Source organism: Notothenia rossii (genome assembly GCF_949606895.1).
Source record: "Notothenia rossii genome assembly, chromosome: 3".
NCBI classification, from domain to species: Eukaryota; Metazoa; Chordata; class Actinopteri; order Perciformes; family Nototheniidae; genus Notothenia; species Notothenia rossii.
Genome location: NC_136901.1, coordinates 75,472,396 through 75,494,598, shown reverse-complemented (window position 1 = coordinate 75,494,598; position 22,203 = coordinate 75,472,396). Strand labels below are relative to the sequence as shown.

At 40.0% G+C, this 22,203-nt stretch overlaps 3 protein-coding genes across 3 annotated transcripts in view; all 3 read right to left on the bottom strand.

Annotated features, from left to right (window-relative positions):
- Positions 1-20,117, bottom strand: part of LOC307031523 (protocadherin alpha-8-like) — a 96,091-nt gene extending 75,974 nt beyond the window's left edge. The window contains exon 1 of the mRNA XM_079668713.1: positions 17,579-20,117. Coding sequence (XP_079524839.1) covers positions 17,579-19,939 — 2,361 coding nt within the window. The 5' untranslated portion in view covers positions 19,940-20,117. The remainder of the gene's footprint in view (positions 1-17,578) is intronic.
- Positions 1,915-9,363, bottom strand: LOC307034538 (protocadherin alpha-3-like; the record flags this gene model as incomplete). The annotated part of the gene is made up of 3 exons (XM_079673364.1): positions 6,904-9,363; positions 2,204-2,295; positions 1,915-1,932 (listed from the first exon to the last, which is right to left on the bottom strand). The coding sequence occupies exons 1-3, from the start codon at positions 9,263-9,265 to the stop codon at positions 1,915-1,917; spliced, it is 2,472 nt and encodes an 823-aa protein (XP_079529490.1). The 5' UTR covers positions 9,266-9,363.
- LOC307034536 (protocadherin alpha-3-like) lies at positions 10,060-16,946 on the bottom strand (the record flags this gene model as incomplete). Its single annotated transcript, XM_079673362.1, has 3 exons — positions 14,424-16,946; positions 10,634-10,725; positions 10,060-10,089 (listed from the first exon to the last, which is right to left on the bottom strand). The coding sequence occupies exons 1-3, from the start codon at positions 16,783-16,785 to the stop codon at positions 10,060-10,062; spliced, it is 2,484 nt and encodes an 827-aa protein (XP_079529488.1). The 5' UTR covers positions 16,786-16,946.
- Positions 20,118-22,203: the final 2,086 nt, after the last annotated feature.

Here is a 22,203-nt window from a genome sequence, read left to right as displayed (position 1 = left end):
AATAGATGGAAAAGCAATGGACAGTCTGAAGGCATATCATAAGGCTGCGCACATTCTACTTTGCCCACATGCTCCCGAAAATTGTTGACGATTTTGTTGAGGGAAGGTTACAGTTCTGCAGTAAATATCTCAGCATTTTAAAACCAAAATAAACTGCCTTATTTAGGTCATGCCCACAGGAGCCAACAGTTGTCTGTTGTTTACATAATGCACAATTTACATGATCTCTTTATGCTGTGCAATATATCATATGTGCCTGTACTGTTTGAGTGAAAATAAAGTTTGATGTAATTTCATTTCATTATTGCACTGTTATTGCATTATTGCATTTCATATGTTCCTTAGAGTGCTACAATTTCTTTTAACACAGTTCATCATTCATATTAAGCTCATACTGTACATAAATAACACTGAATGAATTAATTGTTGAGAGGAAACTAAAGAAATGGCTTCAACAAGAAAGATCACATGTTTAATCCTAACAGGTATTACAAATTAAAATATAAAAGCAGCCCACACAATTACATCACTATGAAAATATTAATATATAATATTAAAAAATACAATGCATGCAGTATTTGTTGTGTTTATCTGTATTTAATGAACAACATGGCTGGGTGCTGGGTGCTGGTTTGTGGTCGTAGCACTCTCTATCTAACCACTCGTTCAGGGGCTTTCTCGAGTGATTGCAACCAACTACCGCACACGTAGTTCCCGAACCACTTTTCTTCATGTTGTAATTGTTATATCCTCTTTGTCTCTGCGATATCAGTGCTTTGTCGGCACAACGGAGCTAGCTAGCAAAACAAACCCAGTCCGCCAAAACGGAAGTGCATTGCATCGAAGGGAGGAGTTCAGGATGTAGAGCGGAAACGGCTCAATAACTTGTGTATATGTACTCTTTTTGTTTTGCGTTTCAGCACCATGGACAGTTCTTACGACCAGGTGAAAACCTTGTTGGTTTATGGTCTTGCGAGACGTTTAATGTGTTGCATGGAACAATAGAAGATCATATACTCATTACACTCATGATATAGCATAGCTACTAAAACTAAAGGTTTTACTGTGAAAATATATACATATGTATTTTATGAAACCCATGAACAACAATTTTAAATTGGCAAGAGCGTATTGATTTTTGATGATGTGTCTCTGCTTCATGGCGAGCTTATGGCCTACTATAACGGCCCGTCCACACTACAGCTTCGACAGCTTCAAAAACGGTTTCCAACGCGTCTGACCATTCACTTTGAATGGGGTGACGTCACGTTGCCTCGCTTTTCGCCGAACTGAATTGTGGGTAGCAGAGCGGAGCTTTCCTGGCGTTTCAGGCTGCTCTGAAGCCGGAGACGCCGGAGTAGCCAGCGTCAGCCAATCAAATCCCGTTTATCCAAATCTGACACTTCAAGCGCTAGCCAATCAAACCGCGTACAAGCTGAGAGAGCCAGACCGCAGTTCATTTCCTCATATTCCAAACGAGAAATTACGGTAGCAAATCACCCGGTTCTTTACGACCAGCACTATTTACTGGGATACAAACCGGAGGAACCAGGAATGGAGGGAGGTGGCAGAGACAGTGGGTGAAACTGGTAGGTTTTCGCCTGTTTGGGGAGTTTATATATATATATATATATATATATATATATATATATATATATATATATATATATATATATATATATATATATATATATATTGCTCGCATAAAATCCCCGGGGTTTTTTGCTTTGTGTGCCGGGGACGGGACATTCATGTGATTGGTTGTTGGTCGCGGTGCTCGAATAAAATCCCCAAGCTTCAGACACGCCCAGCTCCAAGCTTTTTTTGAAGCTATAGTGTGGACGGGCCGTAACACAACTACACGCGGCCTGAAAGAGACCAATTACAGTTCAAATTATGATGGGTCTAAGTTGGTCAATTCACAGCAAAGTTCTGAAGAAGTGTGATGTGATGAAAAAAAACGTTGAGAGGTTTTCATTTTGTTAAGGAGAAAAGGAAATATGGAAAAGATGTTGTTCTCTTGTTCAAGAAAGCAACCGTGTCTTCAGTGTCACAAAAAAGGGTGCTTTACTTTTGCAGATTATCTTCTTTTTTTAATAACTGCTTTGACCACTATTTCACAACAACGCCACGACTTCTAAGGAAAAGGTTACTATAATATACAGGAAAATAATAACTTAACATAAAATATATTTGGTCTTACCTCTGTAGATGTTCCCCTCCTGTCAGGGAACACCAGTGTGTTGGCATGGCTGCCCGGGACTATAGTTGATCCTATACTCATTCTGGGTCCAACTAACATGTAGCGCTTGTCTCCAGATCTGTACTGGATGCTGTGACACAGTGTCCCATCATAGTTAGTCTCTTGTAGATATTTAGAAGTATAGTCTGTGGATTTAGAGCACTGCATTGCAATCAGCACAATGATACTGATGAGAAAAAGTGTTGAGACTGAGCCCAAAGTTATCATTAGGTAAAAAGTCACATTATTATCCTCATCATCCTTTGTTGCACTTTTAACATCAGTGGCAGCAAAAGCCTCTCTGGGCTCCACAAGTTTAACAACCACAGTAGCTGTTGCTGACAGGGAAACGTTGCCATTGTCTTTCACCAGTATGAGCAGTTTATGCTCAGCCTCGTCCGTCTCTGTGAATGAGCGAAGTGTTCTGATCTGTCCTGTATAGCGGTCCAAACCAAAGAGACTGTGGGCAGTAACTTCCTGCAGTGAGAACAGTAACCAGCCGTTATATCCTATATCAGCGTCATAGGCTCTGACTTTAGTCACCAAGTGTCCTGCGTTCACATTGCGGGGAATCTCCTCCACACCTTCAGCAGAACCGTTAGAGCTGACCGGATACAGGATGACTGGAGCGTTGTCGTTCTGATCCAGAATGAACACGTGCACTGTGACGTTGCTGCTTAGTGACGGAGTTCCAGAATCTGTGGCGACAACTTGGAACTGGAACTTTTTCAGAGTCTCAAAGTTAAAGCTTTTTAGCGCCGAAATGTGTCCGTTATCTGCATTTATATTTAGAAATGTTGCAGCTTTACCTTGATTACTTTCTTCTCTGATTATATGATAATTTAAAGCTGCATTTTCATTTAAGTCTTTATCCAAAGCACTTACAGAACATATTTCGTTTCCAGGAACGTTATTTTCCAACAGGTACATTTCAATTGGATTTTGTAAAAATTCTGGTTTATTATCATTCACGTCAGATACATCAATATTCACAGTTTTGAATGTAGAAAGAGGAGGCTGACCACAATCTGTAGCTGTTATTGTTATTTCGTAATGCGAGACTGATTCTCGATCCAAATGCTGTTTCAACACTAACGAGTACATATTGTCTTGATATGATGGTTTTAAATCAAAAGGCACATTATCTGAAAGACTACATATTACTTTGCCATTTAATCCGGAATCTTGGTCTATAATACTTATAAGATAAATGACAGTTCCTGGTTTCGAGTCTTCAGATACCATGTTTGACAGGGATGTCACCTCTATTTGAGGTTCGTTGTCGTTTTTGTCGAGCACTTTGATTATCACCCTGCAGTCAGTACTCATTGGAGGTTGTCCTTTGTCAGTTGCATGGACATCCAACTTAAAAACGTCAACTTTCTCAAAGTCAATTTCTCCCTTAACTCGAATTTCTCCAGTGTTTTTATCTAAGCTAAACATATCGTATATCTTTAGGTCAAGTTGACCACCGAAGGAATATTCAATTTGTCCATTTGCACCCTCATCCTCATCAGTTGCCTTTACTTTAATTACACTTGTATCTGCGTCTACATTTTCAGGTACTGTTACTGAATATACTTCTTGACTAAATGTAGGGTGGTTATCATTAGAATCGAGAACAGTGACTGTAACATTAAGTGCCCCTGATCTCGGTGGATTACCACCATCAGCTGCTGTCAAAATCAATTTGTGCTCACGTTGCTTTTCCCGATCTAGAGCCTTTTGCACAACCAGGAATGTTATTTTATCCTCTCCTCTCTCTCGAATTTGTATACTGAAATATTCGTTTTGATTTAATGTATACACACGTACAGTGTTGATACCAACATCTGGATCGTGCGCAGTTGGTAACTGGAAACGTTTACCAGGAACGGTGGACTCGGAAATCTCTAAAATCTTCTCTTCGTCTTTAAAATTCGGTGAATTATCATTTAAAAATCAGGCATATCTTGCCTCAAAACGATGCAGAGAAACTAGTCCATGCATTTGTTACTTCAAGGCTGGATTATTGTAACTCCTTATTATCAGGGTGTACCAAGAAGTCAGTCAAGTCGCTTCAGCTGATTCAAAATGCTGCAGCTCGTGTACTAACCAGAGTTAGGAAAAGGGACCACATTACTCCTGTTCTGGCTGCCTTACACTGGCTCCCTATAGAACACAGGATAGAATTTAAAATTCTTCTTCTCGCCTACAAAGCCCTTAATGGGCAGGCGCCATCTTACCTTAAAGAACTCATTATACCCTATTGTCCTACTAGGGCATTGCGTTCCAAGAATGCAGGGTTGTTGGTTGTTCCTAGAGTCTCTAAAAGTACAATGGGAGCCAGAGCCTTTTCTTATCAAGCTCCACTTTTGTGGAATCAGCTTCCAGTTTGTGTTCGGACGGCAGACACCCTATCCGTTTTTAAGAGTGCGCTTAAGACTTTCCTTTTTGATAAAGCTTATAGTTAGGGCTGATTAGATTCAGCCCCTAGTTTTGCTGATATAGGCTTAGTTTGTCGGGGGACATCTTACTTCTTCCTTCTCTCTGTCTATACCTGTGTACTCTCATGTTCCGATTAACCCAGCTTCCCCAAATGTCTTTCTTTTTGGTGTCTATATACGCCGGGATCCGGAGTCATGGATGATCCTGCGGTCCTGTGTCATGGATTGCGAGTCCTGGATCTTGAGACGTGGCTGCGGTCCTGGATCATAAGTCCTGGATGGATATCCTCGTGGATTCATCTTCTTATTATACACACATGCATTTCAAAACATTTGGACTACCTATGTTGCAAATGTATTATCTTTTCAATTTACACACGGCATCTATTGCACGTCTGTCCGTCCTGGGAGAGGGATCCCTCCTCTGTTGCTCTCCCTGAGGTTTCTCCCATTTTTCCCTTTAAACTGTGGGGTTTTCTCTGGAAGTTTTTCCTTGTACGATGTGAGGGTCTAAGGACAGAGGGTGTCGTATTGTCATACTGATATTCTGTACAAACTGTGAAGTCCACTGAGACAAATGTAACATTTGTGATATTGGGCTATATAAATAAACATTGATTGATTGATTGATTGATTTACATCTATAATTTCAACCCCCACATAATGTATTTCCATGGGGTTCTCAGCGACCATTTTTAAATTCATCAAACATGGAGACATGGTTTTACAGAGCTCTTCTCGATCGATTTTCTCATGCACAAACAAGATACCATTGTTCTGATTTACTGCAAACTGTGCTTCTGTTCCTGAAACGATACGAAACCGCCTTTCCTCGAGCGAACTGATGTCCAATCCCAGATCCTTGGCGACATTTCCAACAACAGATCCCACTTTGACTTCCTCTGGAACTGAATATTTGATCTGCGCTGAAACCTGCTCCACGCAGCCGAACATCACAGGAAAACAGAAGGCTAACCACCAGGGCTGTATTCCACGTCTTTGTCCTCCAGCGTCCATCGTTTTGCTTTGTGTTTATTATTATTATATCCAAACACAGGTCCTTACGAAAAAAGCAAATTGCCTAAGCCAAACAATATACTGTTGAAAGATATTCCATTTCGTAAACGTATTTTAGAACAGATTACGGCAACGCTCGTTTCTCTTGAACGTGTTCTCTTCTCTGTTGCCGTGAACAATATCACACTGGAGGGGGCTGGGCCAACGCGATAACACAACACTTTAGGCTGAACTGACATTGACACCTTGTGGATTTGGTACGATATGAATTATTTTTAGAACAAGCCATGGGATAATCTACGATAAAAATGTGTTTGCCAGTTGCAGCTCTTTAAGTGCAATGTGTTGCTTAATTGTAAACCTACTGTTGTATTTATTTATGTATTTATTTCCCCTACGGTTTAAGGTGCATGTTTCCCTTAATTTCAGTTTACATATTCTGAATCGTATTTTTGTTGTGAAATCCTAACAGCGACCATTAATGGGAAGCATTACTCGAGCGATATTTGATGTTTGCTAATAGACATCATAACGCAAATGCATTGGATCAAGTAACACCTGAATACCTCAAAAACATTTGTGTAGACATTAACAAACGTGTTCATTTTAAGCAAGTTCTCAAAAAATACAAACCACATTCTAGAAAAACCAATAAATGCCAAAGAATCAGAAAATGTTTAAACACAACTTACTTATAAACTTATATTCGGACTTAATGAAATTCACCACACTATGACCAAAAATGGCTGTGATCACCATAGACAACACTAAGATATACTATGTGTATATATATACAGATGAATATGATGTTGTGCCTGTATAGCTTTTTCATATCTAAAATTGTTGTTTTTGCAAATCTTCTGAATTCAAAGATCGATCTCAACTTGAATAACCCTCAATATGACCAACACACTCTATTTCAGCACCTTGCACATAGGATATAAACGATGAATAATGACACGAAATATGAAGTAATGTCTTGAATAAAAAAGGCATTATCTTTTTCATTTATGTTGCTTTACATAGCAAACATTAATATGTTTCCGAGGAGGAAATCATCTTGCTATAACGTGCAGAAACCTCTCTATTAATGCAGATGTATTGTATTGTATTTGGGCTGATTGATACATTTGGTTTGCAGTATCATTGTGTGACACATTTATCCGTCAACACATACCATAGACAAATATGATGGATATCTTAACTTAGAATCAAAACATGGTCTTACCTCTGTAGATGTTCCCCTCCTGTCAGGAAGCACTAGTGTGTTGGCATGGCTGCCCGGGACTATAGTAGATCCTATACTCATTCTGGGTCCAACTAACATGTACCGCTTGTCTCCAGATCTGTACTGGATGCTGTGACACAGTGTCCCATCATAATTAGTCTCTTGTAGATATTTAGAAGTATAGTCTGTGGACTTAGAGCACTGCATTGCAATCAGCACGATGATACTGATGAGAAAAAGTGTTGAGACTGAGCCCAAAGTTATCATCAGGTAAAAAGTCACATTATTATCCTCATCATCCTTTGTTGCACTTTTAACATCAGCAGCAGCAAAAGCCTCTCTGGGCTCCACAAGTTTAACAACCACAGTAGCTGTTGCTGACAGGGAAACGTTGCCATTGTCTTTCACCAGTATGAGGAGTTTATGCTCAGCCTCGTCTGTCTCTGTGAATGAGCGAAGTGTTCTGATCTGTCCTGTATAGCGGTCCAAACCAAAGAGACTGTGGGCAGTAACTTCCTGCAGTGAGAACAGTAACCAGCCGTTATATCCTATATCAGCGTCATAGGCTCTGACTTTAGTCACCAAGTGTCCTGCGTTCACATTGCGGGGAATCTCCTCCACACCTTCAGCAGAACCGTTAGAGCTGACCGGATACAGGATGACTGGAGCATTGTCGTTCTGATCCAGAATGAACACGTGCACTGTGACGTTGCTGCTTAGGGACGGAGTTCCAGAATCTGTGGCGAAAACTTGGAACTTGAACGTTTTCAGAGTCTCAAAGTCAAAGCTTTTTAGTGCTGAAATATCTCCAGTTTCAGAGTTGATATTTAGGAATGATGTCATATCACGAAGCAGGCCGTCCCCTCTCACAAGGTTGTATGTTATTGCTGCATTTTCATTCATATCATTATCAGCTGCATTAACAGAAAATATTGATGCACCAGGGCCATTGTTTTCTACCAAATACAGTTCCAAAGGATTCTGACTGAAAAGTGGCCTGTTGTCGTTTACATCTGACACCTGAACACTCAAGGTTTTTACGGTGGAAAGTTGAGGTTCCCCGCAGTCAGTAGCTGTTATTGTGATGTCATAATGGGACACAATTTCTCTGTCTAAACGGCCCTTTGTGACTAGAGAATACATGTTTTCCTCAATGGATGGCGTCAAATCAAACGGAACATTTTCCAATATTTTACAAATAACTTTACCATTAACCCCGGAATCTCTGTCAGTAACACTGATGAGAGATATGACTGTGCCAGGCTTTAAATCTTCTGGGACTATGTTAGACAATGATGTTACCTCAATGTCTGGCTTGTTGTCGTTCATATCTTTTATTTTTATAACAACTCTGCTTTGGCCTGTTGAAGGTGGCTGGCCTTTATCTGAAGCCTGCAGATCTAGTCTATACATCTCTGCATCCTCAAAGTCCACTTTTCCTTTCACTCTAATCTCACCGGTCACGCTGTCTAATTTAAATAAATCGTTCACTTTTTTCTTTTGCGTTTTTCCAAACATAAATTCAATTTTGCTATTAGAACCTTCATCTAAATCTGTAGCATTTATTTGTATTACAAGGGTTCCTATTTGGGCATTTTCATCTAATGACACAGTGTATATATCTTTGCTAAACACAGGGCGATTATCATTTGTATCTAGCACAGTGATAGTTAAATTTAAGCTCCCAGATTTTGACGGACTGCCCCCATCTAGAGCTGTCAGGACTAAACGGTGTTCTGCATTTTGCTCCCTATCCAAAGGCTTTTTCAGCACTAAGAATGGTATCTTGTCCTCCTCGCTGTCTCTGATTTCTATATCAAAAAAAACATTTGAACTCAATTTGTATATCCGGACTGAGTGTGTACCGATATCAGGGTCTCTAGCTGCATGGATTTGGAAACGAGTGCCTGGAGGAGTATTCTCTGCTATTTCCATGCGCTGCTCGCTTTCTGGAAAAGTCGGTGAATGATCATTAACATCCGTTATTTCGACGCTGGCGTAGTGGATTTCCAGTGGGCTTTCAACAACAATTTTTAGATTGATCAAACAAGCCTTGATTCCATTACAGAGCTCTTCGCGGTCCATAGTTTTTCCAATATACAACACTCCATTGTTTTGATTCAATTGAAATAGTGCGTCATTGGGTCCTGAAACGATACGGAACCGCCTGTCTGTCAAAGTGATGATATCAAGCCCTAAGTCTTTAGCAACATTTCCAACAACTGAGCCAACGTGTACTTCTTCTGGAACAGAGTATCTTAGCTGAGCTGAAACCAGTTCTCCAAAGCCCAGAAACAAAATCCCGGCCATCCAGCAGCAGTTCACTCGGCGCCTTTGTCCTCGTTCTCCCATTGTGAAGCAACAATTAAGGATTTCCTTCCGGCAAATACAGCGATCCAATTATTCAACGAACAAGTCTGAATTTATCCATTTCATGATTCTCAAATATAAGCTTCCACACATATTAACCGATAATCATATTAGATATCCTACGACGTGTCCATCTGCATATAACACCTCAATAAGAGAGGATCCAGAGATGGGCAGGGCCTGTGCAGAATGAGCTTCACAGCCATTACCTTGGCCACACTGACACCATGTGACCAGTGGGCTACAATACCATACGAAATCCTAATGTTGTTTAATTTCACTATACCTCCTTCTTTATTACATATAACTGCTTTATGTTATCATGTTGCAAACAGTCTCGCAGTAAAGGACACTGTGAGTGCTCCATATGCTTCACAGAGTGAGAATATTCCCGAAAGTCAAAAAAACATATTTTGTATGTTTCTCAGCAACCCCCAACCAGAGTGTGTTGTTCTTATTTAGTTAAACAACATTTCGTGTGCCCTTAGATTAATTCAGAATGCATGGCTTGAAGTACGAATAGTAACTAAATGTGTACATTTTGTAAAAAATAGAGATTATTCCCCTCCAATGCCAAAAACTGAGAAAATCACAACCAACAAAAAAGTATTTATATTAAAGCACCATGGACGGCACCATTTCACACCAGCAGGGAGAAATACAGAAAAAAAATGCAACATATCGACAACAATGTAATATATAGTTGTACAATACCATTGTGTAAGAAATAAAACATACATTTACCTCTGTAGATGTCCCCCTACTGTCAGGAAGCACTAGTGTGTTGGCATGGCTTGCCTCTGAACCTTGACAAGTGCATGTTTCAGGCTTATCAATTAACAACAGTATATATATGTATATATATATATATATATATATATATATATATATATATATATATATATATATATATATACACATGAATATGATGTTGTGCCTGTATAGCTTTTTCATATCTAAAATTGTTGTTTTTGCAAATCTTCTGAATTCAAAGATCGATCTCAACTTGAATAACCCTCAATATGACCAACACACTCTATTTCAGCACCTTGCACATAGGATATAAACCATGAATAATGACACGAAATATGAAGTATTTTCTTGAATAAAAAAGGCATTATCTTTTTCATTTATGTTATTTTACAAAGCAAAGATTAACATGTTTCCGAGGAGGAAATCATCTTGCTATAACGTGCAGAAAACTCTCTATTAATGCAGATGTATTGTATTGTATTTGGGCTGATTGATACATTTGGTTTGCAGTATCATTGTGTGACACATTTATCCGTCAACACATACCATAGACAAATATGATGGATATCTTAACTTAGAATCAAAACATGGTCTTACCTCTGTAGATGTTCCCCTCCTGTCAGGAAGCACTAGTGTGTTGGCATGGCTGCCCGGGACTATAGTAGATCCTATACTCATTCTGGGTCCAACTAACATGTAGCGCTTGTCTCCAGATCTGTACTGGATGCTGTGACACAGTGTCCCATCATAGTTAGTCTCTTGTAGATATTTAGAAGTATAGTCTGTGGATTTAGAGCACTGCATTGCAATCAGCACGATGATACTGATGAGAAAAAGTGTTGAGACTGAGCCCAAAGTTATCATCAGGTAAAAAGTCACATTATTATCCTCATCATCCTTTGTTGCACTTTTAACATCAGCAGCAGCAAAAGCCTCTCTGGGCTCCACAAGTTTAACAACCACAGTAGCTGTTGCTGACAGGGAAACGTTGCCATTGTCTTTCACCAGTATTCGCAGTTTATGCTCAGCCTCGTCCGTCTCTGTGAATGAGCGAAGTGTTCTGATCTGTCCTGTATAGCGGTCCAAACCAAAGAGACTGTGGGCAGTAACTTCCTGCAGTGAGAACAGTAACCAGCCTTTATATCCTATGTCAGCGTCATAGGCTCTGACTTTAGTCACCAAGTGTCCTGCGTTCACATTGCGGGGAATCTCCTCCACACCTTCAGCAGAACCGTTAGAGCTGACCGGATACAGGATGACTGGAGCGTTGTCGTTCTCATCCAGAATGAACACGTGCACTGTGACGTTGCTGCTTAGTGACGGAGTTCCAGAATCTGTGGCGACAACTTGGAACTGGAAAGTTTTCAGAGTCTCAAAGTCAAAGCTTTTTAGCGCCGAAATATCTCCAGTTTCAGAGTTCATATTAAGGAAAGACGTTATGTCATGTTGACTCCCTTCTCTCACTATTTGATATGCAATAGCTGCATTGTCATTTAAGTCATTGTCCGTTGCGCTTACAGAAAAAACTGAAATTCCAGCAACGTTATTTTCTACCAAATAAAACTCTATTGGATTTTGGGAGAAAAAAGGACTGTTGTCATTTACATCTGATATTCTAATATGTAGTGTTTTAAAAGTAGATAAGGGCGGTTCCCCACAATCGGTTGCTTTTATTGTTATCTCATAATGGGATACCTGCTCTCGGTTCAAATTTTGTGTAGTGACAACTGAATAAATGTTCTCCTTATAGGACGGCTTTAATTCAAAGGGGACGTTTGAATTTATACTTGATATTATGTTTCCATTGACACCGGAGTCTTTATCCGTTACACTCAGTAGTGAAATAACTGTGCCAAGCTTTGAGTCTTCCGACACAGTATTAGACAGTGATGTAATTTCTATTTCCGGTGGATTATCGTTAACGTCTAATATCTTTATCACGACTCTACACTCACCTGTCAGTGGAGGTGCTCCTTTATCTGATGCCTCAACATCGAGTTTATAAACGTCGTTTTCTTCATAATCAACCATTCCTTTTACTTTAATTTCTCCAGTTAATTTGTTCAATTCAAAAATGTCATAGACTTTTTTGTTCAGAGTTTTTCCGAGGCTATATTCTATTTCCCCATTAATGCCTTCATCGGGATCCGTTGCATTCATTTTAAATATTAATGTACCGACTGGGATGTTTTCTTGTATTGAAATGTGGTAAATCTCCTGACTAAACATCGGTCGATTATCATTACTATCCAGCACAATAATAGAAACATTAAGTGTGCCTGATTTTGGAGGTTTACCTCCATCAACTGCAGTAACCAGCAGCGTGTGTTTGTTCTTTTGTTCTCTGTCCAACGATTTCTTCAGAACTAGAAATGGTATTTTATCCTCATCGCTTTGGCGGATATCAACTTCAAAATGTTCATTTGACGTTAAAGTGTACGTACGAATAGAGTTAACTCCAGCATCGGGGTCGCTAGCAGTGTGCAGTTTAAATCGCTTTCCTGGTAATGTTTGTTCACCGATCTCAAATAATTGTTCTTTTTCAGGAAAACTAGGGGAATGATCATTTACATCCGTGATTTCTACAACAATATGGTGCATTTCCAACGGATTTTCAACTAGGATCTTTAGCTCCAGTAGACATGCACCACTGCCGTGACAAAGAAGCTCTCTGTCGATTTTCTTGTGTATATGCAGTGCCCCATTGTCCTGGTTTACCTCAAAAAAGGTTTCCTTCGTTCCAGAAACAACACGGAGCCGTCGTTCAGTTAACGATGTGATTTCGAGGCCAAGATCCTTGGCAACATTTCCAACAACAGTCCCTTCTCTTGCCTCCTCTGGAATAGTGTAACGTGTCTGAGCCAAAGCCTGGTTTCCGAAAAAAAGCAATAGAGCCAGATGAAACACAAACGCATAGTACTCCCTCATTCGACTTTGCTTGTCGGTCCCCATCATTCAAACAACTTACAGTAGAAAAACCCAAGGATAAGGGTTATATGTCCAACCCGTTGTTTATCGCACAATTCCAAAATGTATACCGAGAACCTATCGACTGGCATGCTTTATTCAAACGTCTGCCCTTCTCCAAAAAATAAAAGCTTTTTCATGGGAGGGACAAAGTCTCCGAAAATTTCCCAATGTAACAGTGACACCAGGAGGCTATTGAAAGGACGTAAAATAAGTGAAATTATATACTTCTTGTCATGGAATACCTCTGCTACAGTAATAGGCCTATATATAGTTGGCAAAATACAAATTGGCAGTTAAGATCCTGAATTTAAAAAATCACCATTCTTCTCTGTGTGTCTCTGTCTCAGTAATATTTATTCAGCAGGTAAAGATACACCTTGTATTTTTCTCTAACATTATGCACACGAGTCAACGCAAAATAACGAATATACTTGCAATGTAAAGCACCAGTAACAGCCATAGACTGTGGGTTGTAGGAGACATGTGTCTATGCCATGATGATACATCTATAAACTAGCTCATAGCTGTCAGCATTCACTGCAGGCAAACCTACCACATATGCATCCTATCCATCTAGTGCATTACAAGACATCTATCAATATTTGTGCATACCTCCAGTAATGTTAACTATGTTGAAGCACTTATTTTAACTGATATTATACATATGTATTATACTCTTATAAGATGTATAGATATACTTCATCTCTGGCCTTGTCAGGTATTGAACAATCAATAAAGAACACAGAATTATTAAATATAAAACACCGAATTTGTGTGATTATACTAAATGATTTACAAATAAACACCACTGCATATTTACAACTGTTACACATGCTGATGTAACGCAAATGTTTCCAACTTGGGATCAATAAAGTATATCTTAAGATGATCGATCGCTACTGCCATATTTGCTAAATTTGCCTCTGAACCTTGACAAGTGCATGTTTCAGGCTTATCAATTAACAACAGTATATATATGTATATATATATATATATACACATGAATATGATGTTGTGCCTGTATAGCTTTTTCATATCTAAAATTGTTGTTTTTGCAAATCTTCTGAATTCAAAGATCGATCTCAACTTGAATAACCCTCAATATGACCAACACACTCTATTTCAGCACCTTATAGGATATAAAACATGAATAATGACACGAAATATGAAGTATTTTCTTGAATAAAAAAGGCATTATCTTTTTCATTTATGTTATTTTACAAAGCAAAGATTAATATGTTTCCTAGGAGGAAATCATCTTGCTGTGACCTGCAGAAAACTCTCTATTAATGCAGATGTATTGTATTGTATTTGGGCTGATTGATACATTTGGTTTGCAGTATCATTGTGTGACACATTTATCCGTCAACACATACCATAGACAAATATGATGGATATCTTAACTTAGAATCAAAACATGGTCTTACCTCTGTAGATGTTCCCCTCCTGTCAGGAAGCACTAGTGTGTTGGCATGGCTGCCCGGGACTATAGTAGATCCTATACTCATTCTGGGTCCAACTAACATGTAGCGCTTGTCTCCAGATCTGTACTGGATGCTGTGACACAGTGTCCCATCATAGTTAGTCTCTTGTAGATATTTAGAAGTATAGTCTGTGGACTTAGAGCACTGCATTGCAATCAGAACGATGATGCTGATGAGAAAAAGTGTTGAGACTGAGCCCAAAGTTATCATCAGGTAAAAAGTCACATTATTATCCTCATCGTCCTTTGTTGCACTTTTAACATCAGCAGCAGCAAAAGCCTCTCTGGGCTCCACAAGTTTAACAACCACAGTAGCTGTTGCTGACAGGGAAACGTTGCCATTGTCTTTCACCAGTATTCGCAGTTTATGCTCAGCCTCATCCGTCTCTGTGAATGAGCGAAGTGTTCTGATCTGTCCTGTATAGCGGTCCAAACCAAAGAGACTGTGGGCAGTAACTTCCTGCAGTGAGAACAGTAACCAGCCGTTGTATCCTATGTCAGCGTCATAGGCTCTGACTTTAGTCACCAAGTGTCCTGCGTTCACATTGCGGGGAATCTCCTCCACACCTTCAGCAGAACCGTTAGAGCTGACCGGATACAGGATGACTGGAGCGTTGTCGTTCTGATCCAGAATGAACACGTGCACTGTGACGTTGCTGCTTAGTGACGGAGTTCCAGAATCTGTGGCGACAACTTGGAACTGGAACGTTTTCAGAGTCTCAAAGTCAAAGCTTTTTAGTGCTGAAATATCTCCAGTTTCAGAGTTGATATTTAGGAATGACGTCATATCACGAAGCAGGCCATGCCCTCTCACAAGGTGGTATGTTATTGCTGCATTTTCATTCATATCATTATCAGCTGCATTAACAGAAAATATTGATGCACCAGGGCCATTGTTTTCTACCAAATAAAGTTCCAAAGGATTCTGACTGAAAAGTGGGCTGTTGTCGTTTACATCTGACACCTGAACACTCAAGGTTTTTACGGTGGAAAGGGGAGGTTCCCCGCAGTCAGTAGCTGTTATTTTGATGTCGTAATGGGACACAATTTCTCTGTCTAAACGCCCCTTTGTGACAAGGGAATACATGTTTTCCTCAATGGATGGCGTCAAATCAAACGGAACATTTCCCAATATTTTACAAATAACTTTACCATTAACCCCGGAATCTCTGTCAGTAACACTGATGAGAGATATGACTGTGCCAGGCTTCACATCTTCTGGGACTATGTTAGACAATGATGTTACCTCCATGTCTGGCTTGTTGTCGTTCATATCTTTTATTTTTATCACAACTCTGCTTTCGGCCGTCCAAGGAAGTTGGCCTTTATCTGAAGCCTGCAGATCTAGTCTATACATCTCCGCGTCCTCAAAATCCACTTTTCCTTTCACTCGAATCTCACCGGTCACGCTGTCTAATTCAAATGTATCTTGCACTTTTTTCTTTTGCGTTTTTCCAAACGTGTATTCAATGTCGCTATTTAAACCTTCATCTAAATCTGTAGCATTTATTTGTATTACAAGGGTTCCTATTTGGGCATTTTCATCTAATGACACAGTGTATATATCTTTGTTAAACACAGGGCGATTATCATTTGCATCTAACACAGTGATAGTTAAATTTAAGCTCCCAGATTTTGACGGACTGCCCCCATCTAGAGCTGTCAGGACTAAACGATGTTCTGCATTTTGCTCCCTATCCAAAGGCTTTTTCAGCACTAAGAATGGTATCTTTTCCTCTTCGCTGTCTCTGATTTCAGTATCAAAAAAAATATTTGAGCTCAATTTGTATATCCGGACTGAGTGTGTACCGACATCAGGGTCTCTAGCCGCATGGATTTGGAAACGAGTACCTGGAGGAGTATGCTCTGCTATTTCCAGGCGCTGCTCGCTTTCTGGAAAAGTCGGTGAATGATCATTAACATCCGTTATTTCGACGCCGACGTAGTGGATTTCCAGTGGGCTTTCAACAACAATTTTTAGACTTATCAAACAAGCCTTGATTCCATCACAGAGGTCTTCGCGGTCCATAGTGTTTCCAATATACAACACTCCATTGTTTTGATTCAATTGAAACAGCGCGTCATTGGGTCCTGAAACGATACGGAACCGCCTGGCTGTCAAAGTGCTGATATCAAGCCCTAAGTCTTTAGCAACATTTCCAACAACTGAGCCAACTTGTACTTCTTCTGGAACAGAGTATCTTAGCTGAGCTGAAACCAGTTCTCCAAAGCCCAGAAACAAAATCCCGGCCATCCAGCAGCAGTTCACTCGGCGCCTTTGTCCTCGTTCTCTCATTGTGAAGCAGAAATTAAGGATTTCCTTCCGGCAAAATACAGCGATCCAATTATTCAACGAACAAGTCTGAATTTATCCATTTCAAGATTCTCAAATATAAGCTTCCACACATACATATTAACCGATAATCATATTAGATACCCTACGATATGTCCGTCTGCATACCACCTCGATAAGAGAGGATCCAGAGAAGGGCAGGGCCTGTGCAGAATGAGCTTCACAGCCATTACCTTGGCCACACTGACACCATGTGACCAGTGGGCTACAATACCATACAAAATCGTAATGTTGTTTAATTTCACTATACCTCCTTCTTTATTACATTTAACTGCTTTATGGTATAATTTTGCAAACAGTCTCGTAGTAAAGGACACTGTGAGTGCTCCATATGCTTCACAGAGTGAGAATATTCCCGAAAGTCAAAAAACATATTTTGTATGTTTCAACCTGATCAACCCCCAACCAGAGTGTGTTGTTCTTATTATAGTTAAACAACACTTCGGGTGCCCTTAGTTTAATTCAAAATGCGTGGCTTGAAGTGTGAATAGTAACTAAATGTGTATTACACATTTTGTAAAACATAGTGATTATTCCCCTCCAATGCCAAACAAACTGAGAAAATCACAAACAACAAAAAAGTATATATTAAAGCACCATGGACGGCACCATTTCACACCAGCAGGGAGAAATACAGAAAACTAAAACAATATCTCTAACCTTAAACAACATATCAACAACAATGTAATATATAGTTGTACAATACCATTGTGTAAGAAATAAAACATACATTTACCTCTGTAGATGTCCCCCTCCTGTCAGGATGCACTAGTGTGTTGGCATGGCTGCCCGGGGCTATAGTAGATCCTATACTCATTCTGGGTCCAACTAACATGTAGCGCTTGTCTCCAGATCTGTACTGGATGCTGTGACACAGTGTCCCATCATAGTTAGTCTCTTGTAGATATTTAGAAGTATAGTCTGTGGATTTAGAGCACTGCATTGCAATCAGCACGATGATGCTGATGAGAAAAAGTGTTGAGACTGAGCCCAAAGTTATCATCAGGTAAAAAGTCACATTATTATCCTCATCATCCTTTGTTGCACTTTTAACATCAGCAGCAGCAAAAGCCTCTCTGGGCTCCACAAGTTTAACAACCACAGTAGCTGTTGCTGACAGGGAAACGTTGCCATTGTCTTTCACCAGTATGAGCAGTTTATGCTCAGCCTCGTCTGTCTCTGTGAATGAGCGAAGTGTTCTGATCTGTCCTGTATAGCGGTCCAAACCAAAGAGACTGTGGGCAGTAACTTCCTGCAGTGAGAACAGTAACCAGCCGTTATATCCTATATCAGCGTCATAGGCTCTGACTTTAGTCACCAAGTGTCCTGCGTTCACATTGCGGGGAATCTCCTCCACACCTTCAGCAGAACCGTTAGAGCTGACCGGATACAGGATGACTGGAGCGTTGTCGTTCTGATCCAGAATGAACACGTGCACTGTGACGTTGCTGCTTAGTGACGGAGTTCCAGAATCTGTGGCGACAACTTGGAACTGGAACGTTTTCAGAGTCTCAAAGTCAAAGCTTTTTGTTGCCGAAATTGTGCCATTGGCTTGATTTATATTTAAAAATGCAGTCACAGTGGGCCCTGCGCTGTTACGGTTGAGTGAAAATGTGACTTCTGCATTTTCGCCTCCATCGGCATCTGTTGCGATAACTGAAAAAATCGACATTCCAACTTTGTTGTTTTCAGGCACATAAAAAGTGTATGGGCTTCCAATGAAGAAAGGACTGTTGTCATTAATATCTAGGACGTCTACGTGTATCACCTTTGTAGATGACAGTGCGGGGCTCCCTAAATCCTTAGCTGTTATCGTTATAGAATACATATGCATGGTTTCCTTATCTAGGTAATCCTTGGTGACCAAAGAGTATGACTGTCCGTCAGGAGAAGGCTTTAGGTCAAATGGTAAATGGCCGGGCACACTGCAGACCACCTGTCCGTTCACACCTGAGTCGAGGTCCGTCACACCCATCAGCGCCACCACCGTGCCAGGAGGTGCATCCTCTGGAATTTTACTAGAAAGGGATGTGATCTCTATTTCGGGTTGATTATCGTTTACATCTTCCACTCTGACAACCACGTTGCACTGTGTGGAAAGAGACACGGCACCTTTGTCTGCAGCCAGTACCTTTATCTCATATACTTGCTTTTCCTCATAATCAAGGCCACCTTTCACCGTTAATTTGCCCGTTTTTCTATTCAAATCAAACGGTTCAGAGGATGCTCCTCTATGTTTACTTCGTAAAGAGTATTCGACCTCACCGTTCATCCCCTCGTCCGAGTCAGATGCATTTACTGTCAGCAGAAATGTTCCTGCAGGTGCGTTTTCCTTTATTGTTACAGTGTATTTCTGTTTATCACACACTGGCGGGTTGTCATTTATGTCTGACACATTAACAGTGATATTAATAGTACCAGATTTAGATGGTTTACCTCCATCATTAGCTGTTAAGTGTAACCAGAGTTGAGCGGCGTGTTCTCTATCCAAGGGTCGCTGTAAGATTAGGAACGGAACTTTTCCATCCTCTCCAAATTCCTCTGTTTCCAGGCGAAAATACTGTTCATTGTTAAGCTTATATGTTTGTAAGGAATTTAAACCAACATCCAAGTCGTGTGCTCCCTCCATTTGAAATCTAGATCCAACTATGGCGGACTCGAGCACCTCTAATGTGTAGTTTTCTTCAGGAAATGTGGGTGAATTGTCGTTTACATCGAGTATTTCAACTGTTATCTGGTGCATCTCGAGTGGATTTTCTACGATTGCTTTCAGATTCGCGATGCATGGAGCAGTTTTTGCACAAAGCTGCTCCCTGTCTATTATTTGGTTCAGCAACAAAACTCCATCCCTTGGATTTACCTTAAACAGATCCTGCTTTGTTCCAGACACGACCCGAAGATTCCTATCCGTCAGTCTTCTGAGATCTAATCCAAGGTCTTTGGCCACATGTCCAACCACGGTGCCTATTCTTAATTCTTCCTGGATGGAATAACGTATCTGAGCAGAGATTCCTCCCAAATAAGTCACAAGCAGCAGCGACAAACAAAAATATATCCACATATCCAGCCATTGTCCTCTCATTTGCGTTATCGCCATTTTCGGAAAAAGCCTTTTTTATAACGATCTGTGTTCTCTTCTGTTAACACAATTATTATGACATGGTTTTCAGTTTTCTCTCACGGATATTAAACAAAAACAGTCTACGGTAACCATCATTACAAGAGAAAAATAAAATATGTTTTACCCGCCGTTCAACCGTCTCTTCGGGTTCATACTGAATGCACATTTCAAAAACAGCACCTCTCACACACAGCCACTGTCGTGATTTATAGTGTAACAGCACCACCCGTTGTCACCTTAACGATTGTGCCGCTTGCAGTTATACATTTTGTTCCAGTTTAGCCTGTGTGTGCTTTTGCTAAAATGCTTCTCCACATAATTTAAGCAGTAGACGGAGAAGTAGGAGTCAACTTTAAAATCACATCAGTTGTGGAAAATGTCCTGTTTTGATATTGTTGTGTATGTTAAAGCATAGGTCTTCTTACAGAGGATCTTAACACCATAATGGTAGTGCAAGGGCTCCTATTCCATCCTATTATTTTTTAGGAAACTAATTACCGGTTCCATTATCTGTAGACATTTAAACAAATATTGCTTACTTGTAAGTTGTAAGTAAAATGTGAACTCTATTTCAAAACCAACTATTATTGTTATTATTATTATTATTATTATTATTATTGTTATTATTGTTATTATTGTTATTATTGTTATTATTATTATTATTATTATTATGATTATTGTTATGATTATGATTATTACTATTATTATTATTATTATTATTATCATCATCATAATAATTAATTTAATTAATCAATTGAAAAGTATATATTCTTATAAAACGATGAATCCGTAAAATAAAGCAAAGTTTAATGTGACATTCATATTCTCGTTTAAACTCAGTGAGGTCTTCTCAGCACACTCCCACAATCTTTCTACTATTGAAGGGATGAGCAGTGACATCTCATGGATTAAACCTGCACATGCAGTTGGGATGAGCCCACTCGTATGTCTGCAGTGGTTCATGTGACATTGTGCCGTGAGCACCATGCTGCAGGAGTGCCGGGGAATTATGCACAATAAATCATGATAGAAAATGACATTCACACTAACTGCAGGTGGGATACAAAGTAACATTATGCAGAAAAACAAGACGAAATAAAGATGATCTCCGCACCCCTCCCACATGCATGGTTACGTATTGGGTCTGGAATTAGGCCAACTATATACGTGCGCGTGCACGAGCGCTGCCGCATTGTGGAGCTCCTCGTCCCATTTCTGCCTCCTACGTTTCCCCCAAGCTGCATCTATACTACAATTGACTATGTTTTAACCACCTAATACTGTTATTATCAGCCCTTTATAGGCAGAAGTAGTGATATTTGCCAAATGATAGGCATCTGATCTGATGTCTGCACGCTGCGGCTGCTGCACTGTGTACGAATATTAAATTACACGCAGCTTCAGAGCACAGCGTGACCTCCAGCGAAAAGACAGCACGTCGCCATGGCAACGCAGCTCCAGTATGCAGGTCGCTGTCCATGGTGCTAAAAGCAAGCATTGCTCAGAGGAAGGAAGCAGAGGGGGAGGGAAGCAGGAGCTGTGAATGCTGCAGACAAAGAAAGTCTGCTGCATCCATATACCCTGACACTGTTTATTCTCATGTATTCCTCTTCACAGTCATATCCCTCCATTCGGGTTTATTAAAAATACCTTGATTATTATGTTGTATTGAATGCAATGAGGAAAGCAAGTACATGCAGCCCATGTCATATACCAACCCCTCAAATCGCTCTTTCCTCCCTGTATTACAAAAATAATGCAGAGAAAATAAAACTCTAGATATATAATCAGAGCACTTTGAGGTTTTATGTAGGTGCCAACACAGGTGCACATGGGTTAGCCTACTAGTGGCAGCTGGTGGCTCTTCTAGTGCTTTGTTGCATGGTGCATTGTCAGTGTGCTGGTGCTAGTCTGCCAGTGGAGCAGAGCATCAGACAGCCAGTGTGAAAATGTTCTCTGAGAGTCAAGTGGTGAAAAGAAAAGGGCACAAAACAATTTTTTGATCTCACCATTTTTCTTATTTCACTTTGCTCCAATAAAACATAATAGCACCTAAACTAAGAAAAAAAACCATGATTGTTGCCTTATTTAGAAGACATAACACAAATGATGGTTCGTTAAGTGATACAAATTGCTGCTGAAACTTGAAGGTTTCTGTGTGATGAGCTCATCTCCCCAGAGAGATGAGCTCATGTGTTCACACAGAGACAGACACACTCATTGTTCAATCATCATAGAAG